Here is a 20820-nt window from a genome sequence, read left to right on the forward strand (position 1 = left end):
CCAGCACTCATGAGGCGGAGACTGGAGGATCTCTTGAGTTCAAGGCCAGACTAATCTACATAGCGACATCAACGCAAGAGAAAAAAATTAAATAAATTGACGAGAAAGTAATTTGGAATAGAGAAATCCCCTGGGGCGGGGAAAAACAGATTTAATAATAAAAAATTCACTGACGTGGGGCTCGGAGGTTAAAAGCATTGGCTGCTCATTCAGAGGACATGAGTTCAATTCCCAGCAACCACAGGGTGGCTCACGACCATCTGTAATGAGATCTGGCGCCCTCTTCTGGCCTGCAGGCAGAACAGTGTCTACATAATTAATCTTTTAAGAAAAAAACTTGCTTTAATTAAAAAAATCACTGCCGTGTAACTCTGCTGTCGCTGTAAGAACCTTGGTGGAACTGTTCCCACGCGAGGACGCGGCGAGTGGGTGAGCGCCGGGGTCACCCTGGTTCCCGGCACTTCACTGCCTCCCTCCGCGGTTACCTCCACGCGCTCCTCGGCGGGCGCTGGCCAGGTGCCGGGAGCAGTCAGGCCTCCAGTCTTGACTTTCGTCTTTCCCAAGACTGAACTCCAGCCAGGTAGGTGCAAGCCTGCACTTCCTAGAGACTCGGCCGCTTCCGGTTGCACTTCCGGCTGTGGTTGTGCTGGGGGGGCAGCCCCACGACGGCGACTCGCGGGGCCCAATCTTAGTGGTGCGCGTTCGCCGGCAGGAAGGTGGTGGGGCGGGCTCCGCAGGGGCTGCAGGTGGCTGGGAGGAGGAGATGGAGCCCGAGGCCGGCGACCGCGGCCCGGCCTTCCGCAGTCTCCACAGCCGCTGCGAAGAGATGAAGCTGCGGAGAAGGAAGTTCACGCTGTGCGTGAACACGCAGGAGAAGCGCTCGCGGCGCCGCGGTGAGTGCGGGGTGCTCCGCAGAGTGTGTGGTTCCTGGCATCTGCGGCTTGGTGGGCTGTGCAACCTCGGTGGAAACGAGCTGTGTTATGTGGTGCAGGCTATGCTTGGACTTGCCGCAATCCTCCTGCCTCAATCTCCCCATTGTCATGAGGTGATGATACCATCACACCTGGCAGAGCAGATTTTCACATAAAATCTGATCCACCCCCCACCCCACCCACCCACCCACCCACACTGTTAGCAACTAAAGTGGAAAATTTTAGTTTTGAACACTCTGTATTCTGCATGCAGGCTGCCTGTCCACTGGGGAAAGCCAACTTTGGAGGTGGCCAACCGGCCTGGGTTTGAATACTACCTAGTCAGTAACAGCATTTTTATTTTGGGCAAAGCAGTTTAGTTTCTGAGCCTTAGCTTCCTCACATGTAAAACGGAGGTTTGGAAAGGAATCACCAGTGGTTAGCAGGTGTGTGTGTGTGTGTGTGTGTGTGTGTGTGTGTGTGTGTGTGTGTGTGTGTGTGTGTGTGTGTGTGTGTGTGTGTGTGTGTGTGTCCGTCCCTACCGGGGTTTGTGCATGTTTTTGTGATGGTGGGAGGTATTCTCCACACATTGCTAGGGAACACACTCAGGACCTCAAGCAGGCTAGCAGGAGTCCCACCCTTAGCTAACTGGGCAGCCGGTCCAGTGCATCACTTACCCAGATGACGTTTGTGGAGTGGTGTGGAGGGCCTTAGCAGAGCCAGGGCCAGGGCCACTACAGTGGTGCATCTGAAGGGGGAGCTGCCTGACTTTAAGACCAATTACTGCTTTCATTTGCTTTTCAGATCTTCTGGGAGAAAACATTTACCTGGTCTTGTTTACCATTGCTCTTCGAATGTTTAACTGCTTCCTAGTCCAGACAAGTTTTGTTCCCGATGAATACTGGCAGTCTCTTGAAGTTGCACACCACATGGTTTTCAGATATCCTTTATCATAGTCTCTTTTTTTTTTTTTTAATTTGGTTTTTTGAGACAGAGTTTCTCTGTGTAACAGCCCTGGCTGTCCTGGAACTCATTCTGTAGACCAGGCTGGCCTTGAACTCACAGAGATCCGCCTGCCTCTGCCTCCCGAGTGCTAGGATTAAAGGCATGTGTCACCATGCCAGGCTCAAGAAACACATTTCTAACTTGAGAAAAATTAAGATTTTAGTTGACCAAATATTCAATATTCAATATAAAACCCTGTGTTTTAAGGATTAGGGTGCAGTCTAGTGGTACATTACCTGCCTAAGCATATCCAAGGCTAGAGATTGAATTCCTACCACTGCCTGGCTCAAAAAACTGTTTAAAAACATTGTCAAATAATAAAATATTGCTTTATATGTAGAAGTATAAATTAATTTGTTTCAATACAGTTTGACATTTGGTCCTTGATATTAGTAATTATGGCTATCTGACCTGGGAATGGACGGAGAGACTGAGGGGTTACACTTACCCCCTCATCTTTGCCAGCATTTACAAGATTCTGCATCTTTTGGGGAAAGACAGTGTCCAACTGCTGGTAAGTTTATATTAAAATGACCAAAATTGTTGTTAAATCCATATATTTTTCTTTTTCAAAAGTTAACTGGTAATAAATGAATGACTTTCTTAATTTCACAAAACGTGTTTCCAAAGGCTATTGTTGCTAAAGTCTAGCCTTATCTGGGAAGCCCACTGTACCAAAGACACTGTGGTGTAGAACTCTTCAATGTATTTAAAAATAAAATAAAGATATAAATTAAAAGATGCATAAATAAAAGGGAGTGGCTGGAGAGCTAGCTCAAGGTGAGGAGCCCTTGCTACACAGCCGTGAAGACCAGAGTTCAGGTCTACTCATCTATTCATGTGTACTTGGCACACACACACATGTTGGTGCTGGGGACCAGAAGAAGGGTTCAGATGCCTTGGAGCTGTGAGCTGCCTGACCTGGGTGCTAGGAACCGAGCCCGGGTCCTCTGAAAGAGCAGCGAGGACTCCTAACCACGAGTCATCCCTCCAGCCCTGGATTTAAAACGTTTATTGTTACGAGCACAGGCCATGGTATCAAGCCTACCTTGGTCTGAATCCCGGCATCAGGGCTAACTAGCTCTAGCGCCTTAGGCCCATCACCTAACCTCTGTGCCATGGTCTCCTCATGTATGAAACAGTTCCTGCTTCAGCAGATTGTTGTAAGGAATGAGCTAATACACGTAAAACACTTGCTATGATACCCAGCACGTCATACTGTAAATGCTTGACTTAAAAACAAAACCTACTGTACGCTTCTAAAATGGAATCTTAACACAATAAAATGGTTTGCAAGCTGTTCAAGAGGAGCTCAGTGGTAGAACACTTGCCTAACATGCATGTGCCCTAGGTTCAATACCAACTATTACAAAAGAGAATTAGTGCTGTAAGATATAAATATAAAAGTGGGCAAGTGGGGTATGGTGCTTCGCACTTGTAATTCCCAGTATTTGGAGGGTGCTGGGGCAGGAAAAGCAAAGACAAAGCCAGCTGAGCTACATAGCAAAGCCATTCCAAAAGCCAGGGGGTGGAGTTGCAAGCAAGAGCCAGCCAGCTAAGCACACACCGAAAGCGGAGGAGTGAATATGGAGATGGACATTGTTGATGGTTAGGTGTTTATTTTCATGGCACTTCAGTATGAACCGGGATGGTGTGCTTAACCAACGTTTTCCTTTTAACTACTGAAGATCTGGATTCCCAGACTGGCCCAAGCTCTTCTGTCTGCTGTAGCGGATGTAAGGCTTTACTCGCTCATGAAGCAAGTGGGAAAACAGGAGGTGGCCCGATGGGTGGTAAGTCCAAACCCTTTAGACACTTTACGGAGGAGCATGTGTGGGGCAAATGGTTCCTGAAATGGCTGACTACTGTGCCACTAAGCAACTTCCTGCTCAGCCTTGGCTATATAGCAAAATTCTTACCCATAAATATATATATATATACACACACACACACATATACACACACACATATACATAAACACACATACATTTATATACATATATACATATACACACACACAAAGAAGAGGAGGAGGCAGAAATAGGGCAGCATTTCCAAATCAGTATGAATAGATGCTCCAGTCCGGCCACTGTGAGGTAGGAGGTGGAGCGCTGGCTGGCTGGTCTAGAGGGGAGCATCAATACTCTATGACCTGCACCAGTGTTTGGTCTGTGTTCCAGGTATTTCATTAACGGAAAGTAAGAGTTAAGTCAGAGGCAGGCCATGAAAGAGCCCGCGACAGCACTGCTGACTTAGCAATACGAGACGCAAACCTGCTGTCAGAGCCGTGTGGCACAGGCTGAGAGCAGCCTTTGGCCATGTCTCCTAAGACGTGCCCCCTGCCATGGCTTCTGCCGCAGCGGGAGCCCTGCTTTCTACAGAAGCACACTTAGCTCCCTTTCCTAAGGCAGCTGTACTCACTCCTGACTCGTCAGTTCTTTTGCCAGCTGTGCTCTTGGTTCACGTGGTACTGCTGTACCCGAACCCTCACCAACACCATGGAGACCACCCTCACCGTGATTGCCCTTTCCTACTATCCTCTGGGAGGCTCAAGGTCCAGGAGCAGGTAAGACGGTTAGTTAAGACCAGACAAATCTCTAAGAGGTGCTTTGAAAAGCCGCAGTATCAACATGTTGTATCTAGTAGGTAGGTCATCACGTGTTCTCGGGACTTAGAAGAACCAAAGGTTCTCGATGAGGGAAATAGGAAACAGTCACACTGCATGGTGAAGCTAATAAAAGAGCTGGCTATAAAGTGTGGACAGTGCTTAGGAAATCCTGTAGTGCCCAGAGCTCACTGAAATGGCAGTCTGTTATCAGTGGGCTCCAAAGAACCAGAGGAAAGAGTACGGGGACCCTTGCAAAGCTCTGCTTGAAGGTCCCCATGGGAGACAGGCATAGCCAGCCTTGAGCAATGGCGAGGAGGCAGCCAGTCACACTCATGGTGACTGCCTTCCAGTTCCCTAAAGCAATCAGAAGCAAGACAGGCTCAGTGTTCCCGCAGGTCTGCTGAGCAGCCCGGGTGAGTGTCAGCAGATCCGAATGGGCAAAACCCAGACTGAGCAGAGGGAAGTATCCGAGCAGAGACCTGGAGCTGAGAGAGCTGCAGGCGCTAGGCAGGTGTGGGGAGCAAGTGTGTGGGAGGGAGAAGCCAGCAAGGCTGAGGCTGGGGTGGGACCAGGCCCGGCTCCGCACCTTGGGTTTTACTCTCCACATAGCAGAAAATCACCAGTCAAACCTGATTTCAAAAGAGTGTACCAAAAGCTAGCTGGGTGTGCTGGCACATGCCTTTAGTCCCAGACCTTAGGGAGGCAGAGGCAGGCAGATCTCTGAGTTTGAGACCAGCTTCATCTAAGTAGCAAGTTCCAGGAGAGCCAAGGCCACATAGAGAGCCTGCCTCACAAAAAAGTACTGAGACAGGCTTGGGTCTTGTACAAAGACAGTTTCTTTCCTGCAAAGACAGAGCCTCACTTTGTAGTCCTGGATCTTTCAGTCACGTGAGATAATTAGATGTAGACTCCAAGGCAGTTTGGGGGAACGGGCTATTTTGCTGTGCTTTATAGTCCAAGGTCTCTAACTCCCTGTTTTATAGTCTTTTTGGTTTTTTGTTTGTTTTGTTTTTTGAGACAGGGTTCCCCTGTATAGCCCTGGCTGTCCTTGAACTCACAGAAACTTGCCTGCCTCTGGAGTGCTGGGACTAAAGGCGTGCGTCACCACCGCCGCCACCACCACCCGGCAGAATCTGCTTCTTACTTGAAAGTGCTAAGCTAGGTTTGGAACCACAGCACCTGGGAGGCTGAGGCAGGAGAGTTGAAAGTATGAAGTGAGCTAGAGCTATATAAGTAAAACCCTGTCTCAAATGCCCCCACACCACAGTTCTGAGTGGAAATAGCCGACTAGGACGAAGCTCCGTTTCCTGTAACCACCATTCCTTGTCCTAGCGTCAAGTACCCGCTCCTGGTTGCATTTGCTTGCCTCATCCGCCCCACAGCCCTCATCCCATGGGTGCCGCTGCTCTTCAGACATTTCTACCAAGAACGGAGAAAGCTCCATCTGATCCTGTATCATTTTTTACCCGTGGGGTAAGTCTGGCTGTGGTGCTATCTATAACATCTTACTAACCTGTAAATGACGGACTGTGGGAAAGGTTTCATCCAATCCTTCAGCTAATTACTGTATCTGATGTCACAGAAAACGTCCAACTCTGTGTTTCCAATTTTTTAGACACCCATGTGTGAGTGATGAAAGGCATACATACGTGGAGGTCAGAGTACTTTTGTGGCCATGGTTCTCTCCATCTGGGCTCCAGGAATTGAACTCAGGTCATCAGGCTTTTATGGCAAACACCCACTGAGCCGTTTTGTTGGCCCAGTATTCCATTTTAGATTTATGGGAATGATTAACTGTATTGTATTACAGTTAAACCAAAGTGTCTATTTCTTAGAATTTCCATTTTTACTTCCGAAACTTTTTTCTCTTGTTTATTAAGGACCTTGTAAGAGTTTTGCTCATATGACCTCATGAGGTTCTTGGATGTAAGTGATGCTGGCGTTCTTATTTTATAGTAAACAAACATGGAGAAATTTAAAATTAGCAAAGCCAGCAACACAGCAACTGTTAAACAGTGTGAGTTCCCAGATATGACGCCCGTTACAGCATCCAGTACAAACCCAAACTGTCCTCTGAGCCACTGGATGTACCCAGCCCAGCAGAGCATGGGGTTCGCCACCTGCCTCAGCTTTGTGAGTAGCTGGGGCCACAGACCCCTGTACCAGGCCTGGCCTCTAGGGCAGTGCCCAATATTCAGCCAGAGCCCAGTGGTCTGGCCTTTAAAAGACTAAAGACCTTCAGAGGGGAAATGTTAGGAGAACATACAATTCCCAAGGTGACTTAGAAACAGTGCAAGAAAGCGCTTGGACCGGCGGAAAAGTAGGGTCCACAAACAGACAGTTATCTTTGTTGTTTGTTTTGTTTTTTGTTGTTTTTGCTTTTTGAGACAGGGTCTCACCATGTAGCCCAAGCCTGCCTCTACCTTCTGAATGCTGGAATTAAAACATGTGCCATAGCTGGACAGTGGTGGTGGTGCACGCCTTTAATACCAACACCCGGTAGGCAGAGCCAGATGGATCTCTGTAAGTTCGAGGCCAGCCTGGTCTACAGAGCGAGATCCAAGACAGGCTCCAAAACTACACAGAGAAACCCTGTCTGGAAAAAAACAAACAAAAAATGTGCCACTAGCCCTGGCCTGTTTTGTATTGTTGTTGTTTTGTTTTTGAGATGGTCTTACCTTGAAACCTTGGCTAGCCTGGGACTTGCTCTGTTAACCAGGCTGGCCTTGAACTCAGAGACCCCCTTCTGCCTTAGTCTCCCAATTTCTGGAATAATGGCCTTGAACTACCATACCTAACAACTTACAAAAAAAAATGTTGAACCTACTTCCAATCATAAGTTAAAAGAAAATTTCCAAAAACAGTATAGAGCTCACTGTAAAACAGTGGTTCTCAACCTGTGGATCTTAACCCCTTTGGGGGTTGAATGACCCTTTCACAGGGGTACAGGGGTTACATATCAGATATTTACAGTAAGACTCATAACAAGGGGCTGGAGAGATGGCTCAGTGGTTAAGAGCACTGCCTGTTCTTCCAGAGGGCCTGGGTTCAGCTCCCAGCAACCACATGGTGGCTCACAACCATCTCTAGTGGGATCTGATGCCCTCTTCTGGCATAAAAGTTGTACATGCAGATAAAAGCACTCATATACGTAAATAAATAATAAAAATCTTTTTAAAAAAGACTCATAACAATAGCAAAATTATAGTTATGAAGTAGCAACAATGATAACTTTATGGTTGGGGGGGGTCACCATCATATGAGCAACTGTGTTAAAAGGTCACAGTGTAAGGAAGGCTGAGAACCACTGCTATAAGGCAATGTCTCCTGCAGGCCCAACAGAATATCCTCCTGATCCAAGAAACCATCTCGAAAAACAAAAATGAAAACCCAAAGCCAGGTGCCTACTCTGCACCTTACATTTATTTCTCCTTACCTTCTGAATAGTGTTGGTTGTTGGTGTCTTATCTTGGGTTACGCCCTGCTTACTCTCTGTATCTTTAGTTACTCTAACTCATTTTCTTACCTAATCAAATTGTAGCCATCCTCCAAGCCTACAGTTCTCAGTACTGCCTGCCCACTGTAAAGTGATAATCATCATTTTTGGAAAACAAAGTATTTGATAAAACGGATTGCTTACACCAGCAGTATGTCTACTCAACAAAAGTACATATGGTAAACACTTAAATTTGCATGATTTGGCCCAGCCTGGTGGCACACATCTTTAATCCCAGCACTCTGAAGGCAGAGCCAGGTGTATCTCTGAGTTTGAGGCCAGCCTGGTCTACACAGTGAGTTCCAGGACAGCCACCTTGTCTCAAAAAAGAAACAAATTATATGGCTGTATCTCCTTGTTAGCTTTCTGTTGCTGTGATCAACACTGACCAAAAACAACCTGGGGAGGAAAGGGTTGATTACAGCTTACCAATTATAGTCCATCCCCCAGGGAAGCCAGGGCAGGAACCTGGAGGGAGGAACTGGAGAAGAAAGGGAGGCTGGGGGAACGCAGCTTACCAGCTTGCTTCCTCTGCGTGCTCAGCTACCTTTCTTACACAGCCTAGGCTATGGGCCCAAGGACGGCCCCGCCCACAGTGGATAGGCACTACAACCTCAGTTAACAATTAAGATGCCACACAGACGTGCCACAGGACAATCTGATGGAGAGAATTCTTCAATTGTGGTTCTCTTGGGTGTGACAAGTTGACAGCTAGTGGGAACTACGACATTGTCTGTAGCTGGTGTTCTAAATAACTAAAAACGGAGAGGGTCCTAAGACAGACTAAGAGCAGTGTGACAGACACAGTTCCATACACAGGCCAGTCTTAGAGGCAGGACGACAGTGAAGCAGCCGGCAGCCCTGTGAGCTAGGAAGCTCTTCTCTTACTTGGAGCCAATGACAGGTGGAGCTTTTTTGTTTGTTTGTTTTTTGATAGGGTTTCTCAGTGTAGCTTTGTGCCTTTCCTGGATCTCGCTCTGTAGCCCAGGATGGCCTTGAACTCACAGAGATCCACCTGCCTCTACCTCCCGAGTGCTAGGATTAAAGGTGTGTGCCACCACCACTCGGCTATGTGGAGCTTTTTAAACCCTGGGAACTTTGAAATAATAAGTATTCATATCTTTATGTTGACAGGTTGATTATTCAAGAATAGATGAATTAGAGTGGTCTTTTTAATAAAGGTTGCTTAAGTGCATCTTGTCATCAGTGAAGGATCTTTCCAAATGTATGAACCCACACTTGGTGGACTTGTAAAGCATTTTTAAAGTGGTGTTGGTACAAGGCATTGGACTGGGACCCAGCAGGTTCAAATGTGAGTAACCATTCTACTTTGTTTTTCAGATTTATAACCTTCAGTTTGTCTCTGATAATTGATCGTATCTTTTTTGGCCAAGTAAGTAAAAACAGATTAAGCTAAAGGCTATTTTTAACCATTTACTGCTCTGAAACCTCAAGCTGGACTTTGATGCTTTTGTATTTGAGTCTGGGTGTGATGAGACATGCCTGGGGTGGTGGTGCACACCAGGAATCTCACACCAAGGAGGCAGGAGGATCAGGTGGTTCATGTTGTTATCCCCAGCTGCATAGCGAGGTGGAGGCCAACACAGGCTACAAGAGACCCCGTCTCAGAACACAAACAGACCCACTAACACTTTTAACAGAAGCAAACCTTTTTTATAGTTATAATGGAATCCATTTCATCACTACTGGTCTGTTCTTTGGTGTCCTCTGCAGTGGTTTCCATGACACACATCTTGATGTGTAATGATTTTGACCCTTAGTCATCCAGAAATCCTGTCAACCAAAACACTCTGTCCTTCAATTGTTTGGTTTGCAATACAGGCTTCCTAAGTGTGGGCAGTAGCCTTCCACTGCTTTATATTCGGCCCCCAAAGGCACACTGGGCACTGAGTTACCACTCTGGTTTGGAGCTTAGAGATTTATTGTTAGCTGTGAGATCCTGGCAAATCTCACACTTTACTGCCATACCGTATCTGGAAATGACTGTGGCTCTGATTTCCTAAGCAAAGGTTGGTTCTATGAGGTGCTGTATACAGAGTACTCACAGCAGTTCTGGCTATGAGTGAGCATTTCAGATACTTATCAGGAGTGTTGCTGTCTTTGGTATCTGCGTTCTGCTAAAATTCAAACTGTAACACTGAGAGCATTGTACCATACCAGGTAGAGATTGGCAGCATAAGGCACTAGAGTAAAACTGTTAATGTGAGTGCCACACATGTCCTCTTACAAGTCATTTTAAAGCAGGATGTAGTGGGTTATGCCTCTACCTCTACCTTAGGAGGCAGGAAAAACACCTCAAGTTCGAGGCCAACCAGGACTACATCATGAAACACTGTCTAAAGTAAAACATCTTTTTTTTTTTTTTTTAAAGGAATTCATTTTTTAGCCGGGCGGTGGTGGCACATGCCTTTAATCCCAGCACCTGGGAGGCAGAGGCATGCAGTTTGAGGCCAGCCTGTAAGTTTGTGGCCAGCCTGGTCTACACACAGTTCTAGCACAACCAAGGCTACACAGAGAATCCCTGTCTCAAAAAACAAGAACAAACAAAAATCCATTTCTTTTTAATTCTTTATTATTTGTATGCATGTCAGGGAAATGTTTGGAGGTGAGACAACTTTATGGAATAGATTCTCTAACTTTTGCGGGGGTTAGATAGGGTTTGAATTCAAGAGATATACTGCCTCTGCTTCTCAAGTGCTGGGATTAAAGGCCAGTGCCACCACACCTGATTTGTTTGTTTGCTTGTCTGTTTGTTTTTTCCAGACAGGGTTTCTCTGTGTGCCTTTCTCTGTGCCTTTTCCTGGAACTCACTCTGTAGTCCAAGCTGGCCTCGAACTCACAGAGATCCGCCTGCCTCTGCCTCCCAAGTGCTGGGATTAAAGGCATGAGACATCACCACCTGGCCGAAACAACTGATTTTTAAAATCCTGTTGGACATGGAAAAATGACCCAGAGGTGAGGAGCAAATATTGCTCTTACAGAGGACCCAGGCTGGAGCTCCAGCCCCACACAGGAACTGTTCACAACAGCCTGTAATTTCAGCTCCAAAGAATCTGACACCCTTACCTCAGAACTGCAGGCGTGCTTGCTCGCACGCTCACACTCTCTCTCTCTCACACACACACACATACACACACACTCTCACTCACACGTATACACACACATACATACATATAATTAAAATAAAAATCAATTTTAAAAATTATCTTCTAATTGGCTACAAATTTTGCAGTACCAAAGTAAGTATGAATGATTCTTCATAATTTTTGAGATTCACCTTAAACACCTAGCATTTTACAAATTAACAAAAGATGCATCAAGTACTTAGAAAAACAAATTATTAGCAGGGGCAGTGGTGGTACACTGTTTAATCCCAACACTCTAGGAGGCAGAGGCAGGTGATCTCTGAGATCAGGGCCAGCCTGGTCTACAGAGTGAGTTCCAGGACAGCCAGGGCTGCACAGAGAAACCCTACCTGGGAAATAAAGAAAAGGAGAAAGTTATTAACAAGAATTCATGTCATTAATCAGAATTGCTAATGTAAGACTGCTGCCTGACTTTTAAATTCTTATTTAATATCATGATTGTGTCTAATACTCTAAAGGTCCCAGATCAGTTTTTGACACTAACCCCTTTTTTTGTTGTTGTTGTTTTGTTTTTGTCTTTTACTTATACCAGTGGACATTGGTCCAATTTAATTTTTTGAAATTTAACGTGCTGCAGAATTTGGGGACATTTTATGGCTCTCATCCCTGGCACTGGTACTTCAGTCAAGGGGTTCCAGTTGTCCTGGGAACACACTTACCCTTCTTTATTCATGGCTGCTTCCTGGCCCCCCGGAGGCTCCACATACTGCTGCTGACCGTCCTGTGGACAGTGCTGGTGTACAGGTAAGACTTTTACGTTCAAGTAGGTGGACGTTTAATGTTCCCGAGATTATGGAAGCACTCAGAAGCAGGCCCTTCCTTCCTTAGGACAGAGCAGTAGAGGTCACCTCGTCAGATGAAAGGAACAGTGATTGTGTGGTGACCAGGACAGGGACAAGTACCTATTCACACCTGACTGTGGATCCAATCCAGGACCTGGTAAGACGGCTCGGCAGATAGAGGCACCTTCACCAAGCCTCACGTCCTGAGCCGTCACCAGGGTCCACAGGGTAGGAGACAACTAACTCCTAACTCCCCTAAGTCCTGCTCCTCTGGCCTCTGGGTGCCCCCTACGGCATTAGTAGCCCCCAACACAGATACACAAACATTTAAAAATAGTTTTTCATGAATGTATCCTTATTCCAAATTTGAGTAATATTTCTTAATTGGTCATATATTTTTTTTCTAAGTGTACATTATTATATTTTCACCCTGGCACTGTTTACCCACAGTCACATTTTATTTAAAAAGGAGTATGGCTCCTGAGTCTGAAGCCAGGCCTGGTGTAATGCCAGCAAGGCCCAGCAACACAGACTAAAGCAAGAAGTGTCAAGAGTTTGGGCTACTGTGAACAGACTGAAAAATGGTTTGCCGGAAAAAAAAAAAAAAATTCAGTCTCAGATACTTGAAAAATAAGTAGATGTTTTTAATACATTTAAATACATTAATTTATCAGACTCATGTAAAATTAATGTTTTGCCTTAATATCCTTTGTTATAGCATGTTGGGCCACAAAGAATTCAGGTTTATCTATCCAGCTTTACCATTTTGCATGGTGTTCTGTGGTAAGTATTTTGTTTAATACAGAATACACTAAAAGAAACAGTTAAAAGCCGGGTGGTGGTGGTGCACGCCTTTAATCCCAGCACTCGGGAGGCAGAGGCAGGCGGATCTCTGTGAGTTCGAGGCCAGCCTGGTCTACAGAGGGAGTTGCAGGAAAGGTGCAAAGCTACACAGAGAAACCCTGTCTCGAAAGAAAGAAAAAAAAAAAAAAAGGAAAAAGAAACAGTTAAAAAGAAGCCAGGCGTGGCAGCATGGCTGTAATCTCTGTACTGGAGAGGAAAGGGCAGCCTGGGCTTTGATAGCAAGGTCCTGTCTCAAAATAGTCACCACACATCAAGAGACAGTCAGTGCCCAAGGAGCTGTTTACTTCTGACCTGGCTAAATGGAAACTCTGATAATTAAACTTACTGTAGTGTTTTCTTTCTGTAACCTAATGATCTGTGGGTGATGCCTGATTATACAGGCAGAGCTGACCTAGACTTCATTATTCAGCTGGCCTTGAACTCCTCTTGCCTCGACCTACCAAGTGCAGGGCTTACAGGTGTAAGCCCTTGCCTCGCTTTGAAATGCCTTTTCTCCTGCATTCGATAAGATAAAACAAGGCTGCACCTGCCAGGCCACTTTTCTTGCCAGGGTAAGGGATAAGACAGTGTCTGGCTGGCCTGAAACATGTATGTAGCAACTCACTGTCATCCAGGCTGGCCTTGACTCCTGATCGTCCAGTGACAGGATGCCAGGCTTGCTCTGCCATGCACAGCTTTCCTGGGAATTATCATGTCTTTCTTAAATACTTCAAATCTAAACCTTATTCTGTGACCTATGTTAACCTGATTTATGTCAGCCACTGCTGCATAATTAATGACTCCTCCCCACAACCCAGGGCCTTGAGCTAAATCCCCAACCCCAATTAGTGACTTTTAATGCCATTTATTCTTACAAGCCACATCTCAGCTGTGCTCACTCCCACTGACTGGACAGGGCCTGGGCCTGCCTAGCAAGGGCTCTAGATGTGTGGGACCAGGCTAGCCGTAGGCCCAACACATCAGCTCCTGAGTCCTGTCACTGCCCAGCGGGTCAGGTGGAGCTTCATGCATGCTGTTTTCAGGGTTCCAAGAGAAGAGTGGGAGGGGAGGTGGCCTGGTCCTGCAATCTGCAGACCCTTCCCCCAGTCTTTGGGTCACAGCAAGTCAAAAGCCAGGCCAGATTCAAGAGGTGCAAAACCAGCAAGTTTTCAGTCTCTAGGCACTCCCCTGGCCAGAACTCCTCTCAACCCTGTAAGGCTATGTCTGCATAGTTCCTTAGTGTGTACACTATGCCAGGTGTCCACTGGATTCCTCCCGGCCACTAGAGACCTCGCTTCCCATGGAGTACTTGTTCTGAGTTCGGATCTGCCCATCAACATTACTCATGCACTGCTTCAGGACGGACTCTGTGTTCTAAAGGCAACAAGCCAGTGAGAGTACTCCAGCACTCTAGCAGCCGAGGCCAGAGGACTGCTGGGTAAGGCCAGCCTGGGTTAAATGCATGGCAAGATCCTGTCTCAAGGGAACAAAAACCACTTGTAATCCTTGCACTGGGGAAGTAGAAGCAGAAGAAACCAAAGTTCCAGACTAGTACTCGTCCCTGGAAGCAGTTTGTTTCAACTTGAAGACAGTTAAATTGCCCAGGCTAGCCTTGAACTGGCACCCCTCTTGCCTAGACCTCCCTATTAGCTGGGATGACTGCTCTGTGCTACCTCACACACAATATACATAGTGTCTTAATTTTGGTGTTTGATGTTCCTAGTTCCACCATAAGATCTTTCTTGTAGGATTTAGTGTTGTCGGGTTGTGGTTGGTGAAAATACAGTTTTACTTCCTTAACAGAGCAGCAACCTAAACTTCCTGGTACTTATGTCTGTGCCCAGTGACTCAGCTTTAGACACAGTTCAGCCTCGCCCTTCCCCCACTGGTTCTTCAGCTAAATAAACCCCTTTTTCTCATGTAAACACCAACACTCACAGCCTTCCCAGCAGTGCTTAAAAATGTAAACGTGGGGCTGGGGATTTAGCTCAGTGGTAGAGAGCTTGCCTAGCAAGCGCAAGGCCCTGGGGGGGGGGGGGATGTAAACGTTAACATGTACTTCTAAGTGGTAGAACGTACTAGAAGGTATTGGCATTTTTCCTTGACCTTGGGGGGGGGGGTTGCTTGGTTTGTTGAGACAGGGTTTCTGTGTAGGCCTGGCTGTCCTGGAACTTGCTCTGTATGGCCTCGAACTCACAGAGATCAGCCTGCCTCTGCCTTAGGAGTGCTGGGATTAAAAGCATGTGCTACCACCACCCAGTGTTTTGGGTTTTTTTAAAGATTTATTTATTTATTATGTATACAGTATTCTGCTTGCATGTATGCCTGCACACTAGAAAAGGGTACCAGATCTCTCCAGTCCCCCCCCCCCCTTTTTAGATTTATTTATTTTATGTGTATGAGTCCTCTATCTGCAGACAGAGACTGCATGCCGGAAGAGGGCTTCAGATCCCATTGTAGATGGTTGTGAGCCACCATGTGGTTTCTGGGAATTGAACTCAGGTCCTCTGGAAAAGCAGCCAGTGCTCTTAACCTCTGAGCCATCTCTCCAGCCCTGTGGGTTTTTTGTTTGTTTGTTTTTTTAAGATGTCCTTGCCACTGTACAAAACTGGAGATGGAATTACCAAATGAAGGCTGGGGCTTTTTTCTCACCCTCCACTGCGTGAACCACCCTGTTAAGTCACTGCAGGAGAATGCCGATTGTCATACTACACAACAAAACCTACAGCCTCTCCGCATAGTCAGATACCCAGTACATTTATCAGCATTGGTAGTACATGTCTGTAATCCCAGTACTTGAGAGGCTGAGGCCTGAGGATCTTCAGTGTGAGGCCAGCCTGGGCTACCTAGTAAAAACACATCTCAAAAAGATACAAAACCCACATACATCCCCAAAGCTAACTTACATAGAGTGGTTTGTACCTTGTACACTAGACGGAAGCCAGGCAAGCATTCTGTCACTTAGCTACATCCCAGCACCACACTCAGAAGCATCCATCTCTCTTAGGGCCAGGCAATAGGAGCAAAGTGGGCACTTGGACTGATGTTTATGAGAACTGCACCTCCATATTAAAATGCAACTAAAAAGACCTCCTGGGTGGTGGGATCTAACTGGGTGTGACTGAACATGCAGTGGTGCTTCCTCGAAGAAAATCATGGCTTAGTCCAGGTTAGCCATGTAACTGTGTCCTTCCAACTGCCCTTTGTCAGAAACCCCCTTGTACATCTTAGGATGTCAGATGCCCTCGGATTGTATGTCTGCCGAGGTAAGACTGAACAGCCATTACCCACACCACACCTTTCACTCACCAGCAAAAGGCTAGTCCTTGCCTGAGTACAATGGTGGAGAGTGGTCAGAAGTGGATTCACTGTTTGCCACACAATACCGTGGCTTATACGGCATGCATGGAAAATCACATACACATGTCTCTGCTGATAACAGAAGAGCAGGACTGCCGTGTTCACTTCCCTCTACCCATCTCCGCACAGGATACTCACTGGCCCACCTGAAGGCGTGGCGGAAGGCAGCCCTGAGTTTCCTGCTCTTGTCAAATCTGCTGCTGGCACTCTACACTGGCCTCGTTCATCAGAGAGGCACTCTGGATGTCATGAGTCACATTCGGCACGTGTGCCCCAGGGGCCCTGACGCAGCCTCAGCCTCCGTGTTCATCATGATGCCTTGCCACTCCACTCCTTACTACAGGTAAGGCCTTCTGCCTGAGGTCCACAAGTTCAAGGCCAGCCTGAAACTATATGGAAACGTGGGGTGCTTAACTATTTTGACCTCTCTACACAGCCATGTTCACTGCCCACTCTCCATGCGGTTTCTCCGGTGTCCCCCAGACTTGACTGGAAAAACGCAGTATCTTGATGAAGCAGATGTGTTCTACCTCAATCCCTCGGGCTGGCTACAACAAGAGTTTCGGAGCAATGCATCCCTCCCCAGCCACTTGGTCACTTTCAGTGTCCTGGAGAAGGTACGGAACTTGCAATAGTCAACTCAGCATTTAGACTGGATTAGACCAATCGGCTTCACTGATCCCTTTCATCTCCTGTATGAGTTCCTCCTCTGATGGCTCTGGCCACAGACCTGAGAATAACCAACTTAAGGAGAAAGGCTCTAGTCTGGCTCAGGTTGGGGACACTATCACATCACGGCAGAGGGGCCATGGTGCTGGGTGGGAGCAGCTCCCCAGTTGCAGCTGCAGTGGAGGGATGTGAGCCTGCCTGGTCCATGGGACGGCATCTCAAAGAGGGGGATGTCCTGGGTCAGTTGCTCTCCCCTTTTCTTTACTCAGACCGGACCACAGCACATCCACATCCAGGGCAGGTCTTGCCCAGTTCTTTGAAGACACATAAACTCACCCGATGGGCTTCACTGCTGCCCTGTCTTGTTTCCTCAGTGTGTGTTCGTGTTCCTGTACACACATGTGGGAAGGCCAGAGGGTCAAGCTGATGCCTCTTCCTGTCCCTCTCTGAGTCTGATCTCTCTCTGAACCTGGAGCATAACTACTATGGCTTGCCAGCTGTCCCCCAGATTCCTACCCTGCTCCCACTCCAATGACCCACGTTAGGACTACAGGTATGTGCCACCATGCCTGGATTGTTTATTTTTGAGACAGGTCTCACTGTGTAGCCCTGGCGGGCCTGGAACTCACAGAAATCCATCTACCTCTGCCTCCCAAGTGCTGGGCAGGCCTAGAGACATGTGCTGTGCCACTGTGCCCAGCTACCATGCCCAACGTTTTATGTGGGTGCAGAACTTCACGTGAAAACTGAGCTACGTCTTCTGCCCACCCCCACCCCGCAATGGGTTCTCAATCCAGTCAAGTTGACAAATTGAATGACTGCAGTGATTCCATAATTGGTCTCTCTCCCAGTGAAATCAGCCCAGTTCTGTAACTCACTATGTATGTTTAGCTGCCAGAAGTCGCTCCTTTCCTGAGAAATTTTGCGTAATTCGAATTCATGAAGAAAAAAGTCATGTGGGGCGGTGGTGGCGCACGCCTTTAATCCCAGCACCGGAGAGGCAGAGCCAGACGGATCTCTGTGAGTTCAAGGCCAGCCTGGTCTACAGAGTGAGATCCAGGACACGCACCAAAACTGCACAGAGAAACCCTGTCTCAAAAAACAAACATAACAAAAAAAGAAAGAAAGAAAGGAAAAAGTCGCAAAGGAGAAAGTATCACTGGCGAGTCTGCAGTTCTTTGAACCCGCACCTGGCAAATGTGTCTTTATTTACTCCTAGGAGATCCATGCCTTCCTCACTTCGGGGAGCTATGAGAGGACTGCTATTTTCTTCCATACTCACTGGCCAGAGGGTCGAACTGGAAGTCACATACATGTCTACGAACGAAGGTTAACCAGCAGACTCAACACAGGAGGGAACTGAACTGTGAGGACACCTGCAGAGAGGTTGGCATAACTGAGGGAAACTTCTGGTGATTCGTGAAATGAAGAGGAAGCCACTTGGGGACAGCTGGACCATACACTGCACTGAGGCATTCTGGGAAAACACTAACACGCCGCCAAATTTGAAAGAGACCTTTAGTTTTCCTCACGTGCAGTTTATTGTTCTTCCACAGTGTTGAGGTGGGCAAGAGCGTTCACAAGAACAAGTCAGCAAGCTCCTCACAAGCCAATGGGCTCTTGATCCCACAGAGAGACAAAAGCGGGAGAGTAAACATGTTAGAGCGGAGTCCCACCTCAGCTCACTCCAGCCAATCTGCACACTCAAGATGGCACGCCCTGAACGAGAAAGCTGAGCTGCTCTAAGCTTGGCTCCTCAAACCAAGCCTTGTTTCATGCACAGAATATTTCATGCCTGGCTTCCTTAATAAAACTACCATTTTTTTTTTCCAGGGCAAAAGAAAAAAAAAAAAAAAAAAAGTTTTGTTTTTAACAAACCTAAGCTACGGGAAAATGCAAGTTAGTAAGCTTTGCTTTTGCATAATATCAAGCCGTCAAACCAGTCTTTTTAACTGAAAAGACAGTCATCCTGGGCGTTTCATCTTAAAGTCAACACCAAACAAAGTAGGACGCATCCACATCTCTTAATTCCCTAACTTAACCGTGAGTCAGTACTTAGGATCGAAAGGCAGCTGGCCCAGCTCTATCTCAAGGCCCGCCGTGTGTCTTCCGTTAGCGCGACCGTATCTATGCCATTTACCTTCCCTTTTATAAGGCTGGGGATGAAGGTGCTTCTGCTCGGGTTTTCGGTGCCTCGAGTTTTCAATAGTTACCATACGTTGCTTTTTATCAGGTCGACTGAAAGTAGTAAACACATGTTTATCTATGTTAGAGTTCAGTTTTCTAAAAGTAAGAATAACAATGTTTTTCCCCATTAATCTATCTGAACATTGCAAAAAATAAAATATAATTCTATTATGATATCAGGAAAGAGGGGGAATCACTATTTTTCAACACTAAAGAAAAAAACAGACAGACATAAAGACACCTGCACTGGCTGGAAGGGGAGACCAAACGAGTGATGAGGAACAGGAACGTGACAATAAAATAATGAGATGTTTCCATTAGTCCAGTTTAAAAAGTCCCATCTCCACTGGCTTTATCTCAACTGAAATACACATCTTGCACAGCAAAGCAGTCTCTAACTTCCCCTGCCCTCTACCACCAGGCAGAATTAATTCCCCATTGCTTCACACAAAGACCACGTCAACTACCCTGCAGTCCTCGGCTCTAACATGTGACTCCTATCTCTGGGCTCTTGTGCTGCCTGCCGTTCATGTCTTTTCTTGCTTAGCAGCCTTCTCTATACATCACTGGCACAGATGTTGATGTCCCTGCACTGGATCTTCCAATGGGGACCGACTTTGGAGTGAGTCTGAGTAGAGACTGCTCTGCAACTGACTGCCAACCAGTCCTCTCCAAATAAATGTCACCAGGCACCTCCCAAACCAAATCACTTCTTCCGGCATTCTCTGAGTAATCCCAACATCCAGAGACATATGAAGCCATTCCAGTATATGCAGTCACTTTCTTTTTGCTCCCCTTACACAAGAAGTAACTGTTTCACTAGGCGTTGTTTGAAGAGCATCTCGCTCTTCCTTACTGCCTCATCAGCTTCTCACGTGCAGACCACCACAGTTGGCTTCCCAGCTTGCCAATCGACCCTCCTGGCTGCTGCCAGTCATCCAAAAGGCTAGGCACAATCCCACCCCATGACAAAATCCTTCAGGAATTCTCCATCTCACAAGACAGACACTTCAGGACAAGACGGAGACTTTCCTGGTTTACCCCCAGCCCACCTGTTTCTGTAAGAAGTATGTCTTCATTTCTCCACACCTCTGCAATGACTTTCCATTCCAGTGAGAGGCCCTTCCTATCCACGTACTAACCCTCACTTCTTCTCCAAAAGCCGGGTTCAAAACAAGTTTAGATTCGAGGTCACTTCGATCACAAAGCGTTTCCAACCATCTCCAGACTGCCTGAGGCCACTACATCCTCATGCCACTGGTGCACCCCAAACCCCTAAAGAGCAAGAGGCTGTTCATGTTTCCTCAAAGCAGCCTCCTAAGCCTGCTCATTACAGCACTAGACACCTGCCTGCTTCAGGAACTAAAGACACCAGAACCCAGTCTCATTATTTTACAGGCACCCTGCATTTATTCATAAAGATGGAACTATGTAGCTCTCAGAACTAAACACCGCACATTCGCAGTTACAGAACAGAAAGATGAAGGACATTATGGAACACTGTGCTCCTGACCATCCATCACTCTTCTCTGTAGTAAGCCTTCAATGAGTCCTCCTCCTCACTGTCACACAAAACCAACAATGATTTCTGTGGGGCAGCTCCACACGACCTCAACTTCACATTAAAATCTATTTGTTTCTAGCTTCCTAAGTCAAAGATTAAAGAGCAATAATTTCCCTTAATTATGTAAATTATACTGAAAGACACCAAACTGGCTCAAATAAGTTAATATACCCTTAACTAATTTTTATGGTAGAAATTCAATCATCTGTTCAAGCCTAAGTGATTACA

General features: G+C 46.7%; 2 protein-coding genes across 10 annotated transcripts in view; one reads left to right on the forward strand and one right to left on the reverse strand.

Annotated features, from left to right (window-relative positions):
* Window positions 1-487: 487 nt before the first annotated feature.
* Pigb (phosphatidylinositol glycan anchor biosynthesis class B) lies at window positions 488-18701 on the forward strand. 5 transcript variants are annotated; one of them, XR_005092891.1, is made up of 13 exons: window positions 488-893; window positions 1716-1851; window positions 2313-2430; window positions 3605-3709; window positions 4352-4482; window positions 5857-5997; window positions 9362-9413; window positions 11720-11931; window positions 12688-12752; window positions 16302-16515; window positions 16609-16789; window positions 17216-17394; window positions 18061-18147. XR_005092891.1 is itself a non-coding variant. In XM_028865375.2 (12 exons), the coding sequence occupies exons 1-12, from the start codon at window positions 764-766 to the stop codon at window positions 18202-18204; spliced, it is 1629 nt and encodes a 542-aa protein (XP_028721208.1). In that variant the 5' UTR covers window positions 488-763; the 3' UTR covers window positions 18205-18701. The 5 variants fall into 5 exon arrangements, 4 of the variants coding, with proteins under 4 accessions (XP_028721208.1, XP_037066847.1, XP_028721218.1 ...); XM_028865375.2 differs by lacking the exon at window positions 17216-17394 and having other exon boundaries at window positions 18061-18701; XM_037210952.1 differs by lacking the exon at window positions 17216-17394 and having other exon boundaries at window positions 11765-11931; window positions 18061-18701.
* Ccpg1 (cell cycle progression 1) overlaps window positions 18364-20820 on the reverse strand; it is a 34315-nt gene continuing 31858 nt past the window's right edge. For 4 of the 5 annotated variants that reach the window (XM_028865334.2, XM_028865340.2, XM_028865350.2 and 1 more), the window contains one exon: window positions 18364-19079. In XM_028865334.2, coding sequence (XP_028721167.1) covers window positions 18890-19079 — 190 coding nt within the window. In that variant the 3' untranslated portion in view covers window positions 18364-18889. The remainder of the gene's footprint in view (window positions 19080-20820) is intronic. The other variant, XM_037210951.1, reaches the window with a different exon arrangement.

The sequence above is a fragment of the Peromyscus leucopus genome, chromosome 14 (genome assembly GCF_004664715.2).
Source record: "Peromyscus leucopus breed LL Stock chromosome 14, UCI_PerLeu_2.1, whole genome shotgun sequence".
NCBI lineage: Eukaryota > Metazoa > Chordata > Mammalia > Rodentia > Cricetidae > Peromyscus > Peromyscus leucopus.

Coding starts and splice junctions, on each gene's coding strand:
- Pigb (XM_028865375.2), top strand. CDS start 764: ATGGAGCCCGAGGCCGGCGACCGCGGCCCGGCCTTCCGCAGTCTCCAC. Junction 894..1,715: donor GAAGCGCTCGCGGCGCCGCG/GTGAGTGCGGGG, acceptor TTTGCTTTTCAG/ATCTTCTGGGAGAAAACATT. Junction 2,431..3,604: donor AAGACAGTGTCCAACTGCTG/GTAAGTTTATAT, acceptor TAACTACTGAAG/ATCTGGATTCCCAGACTGGC.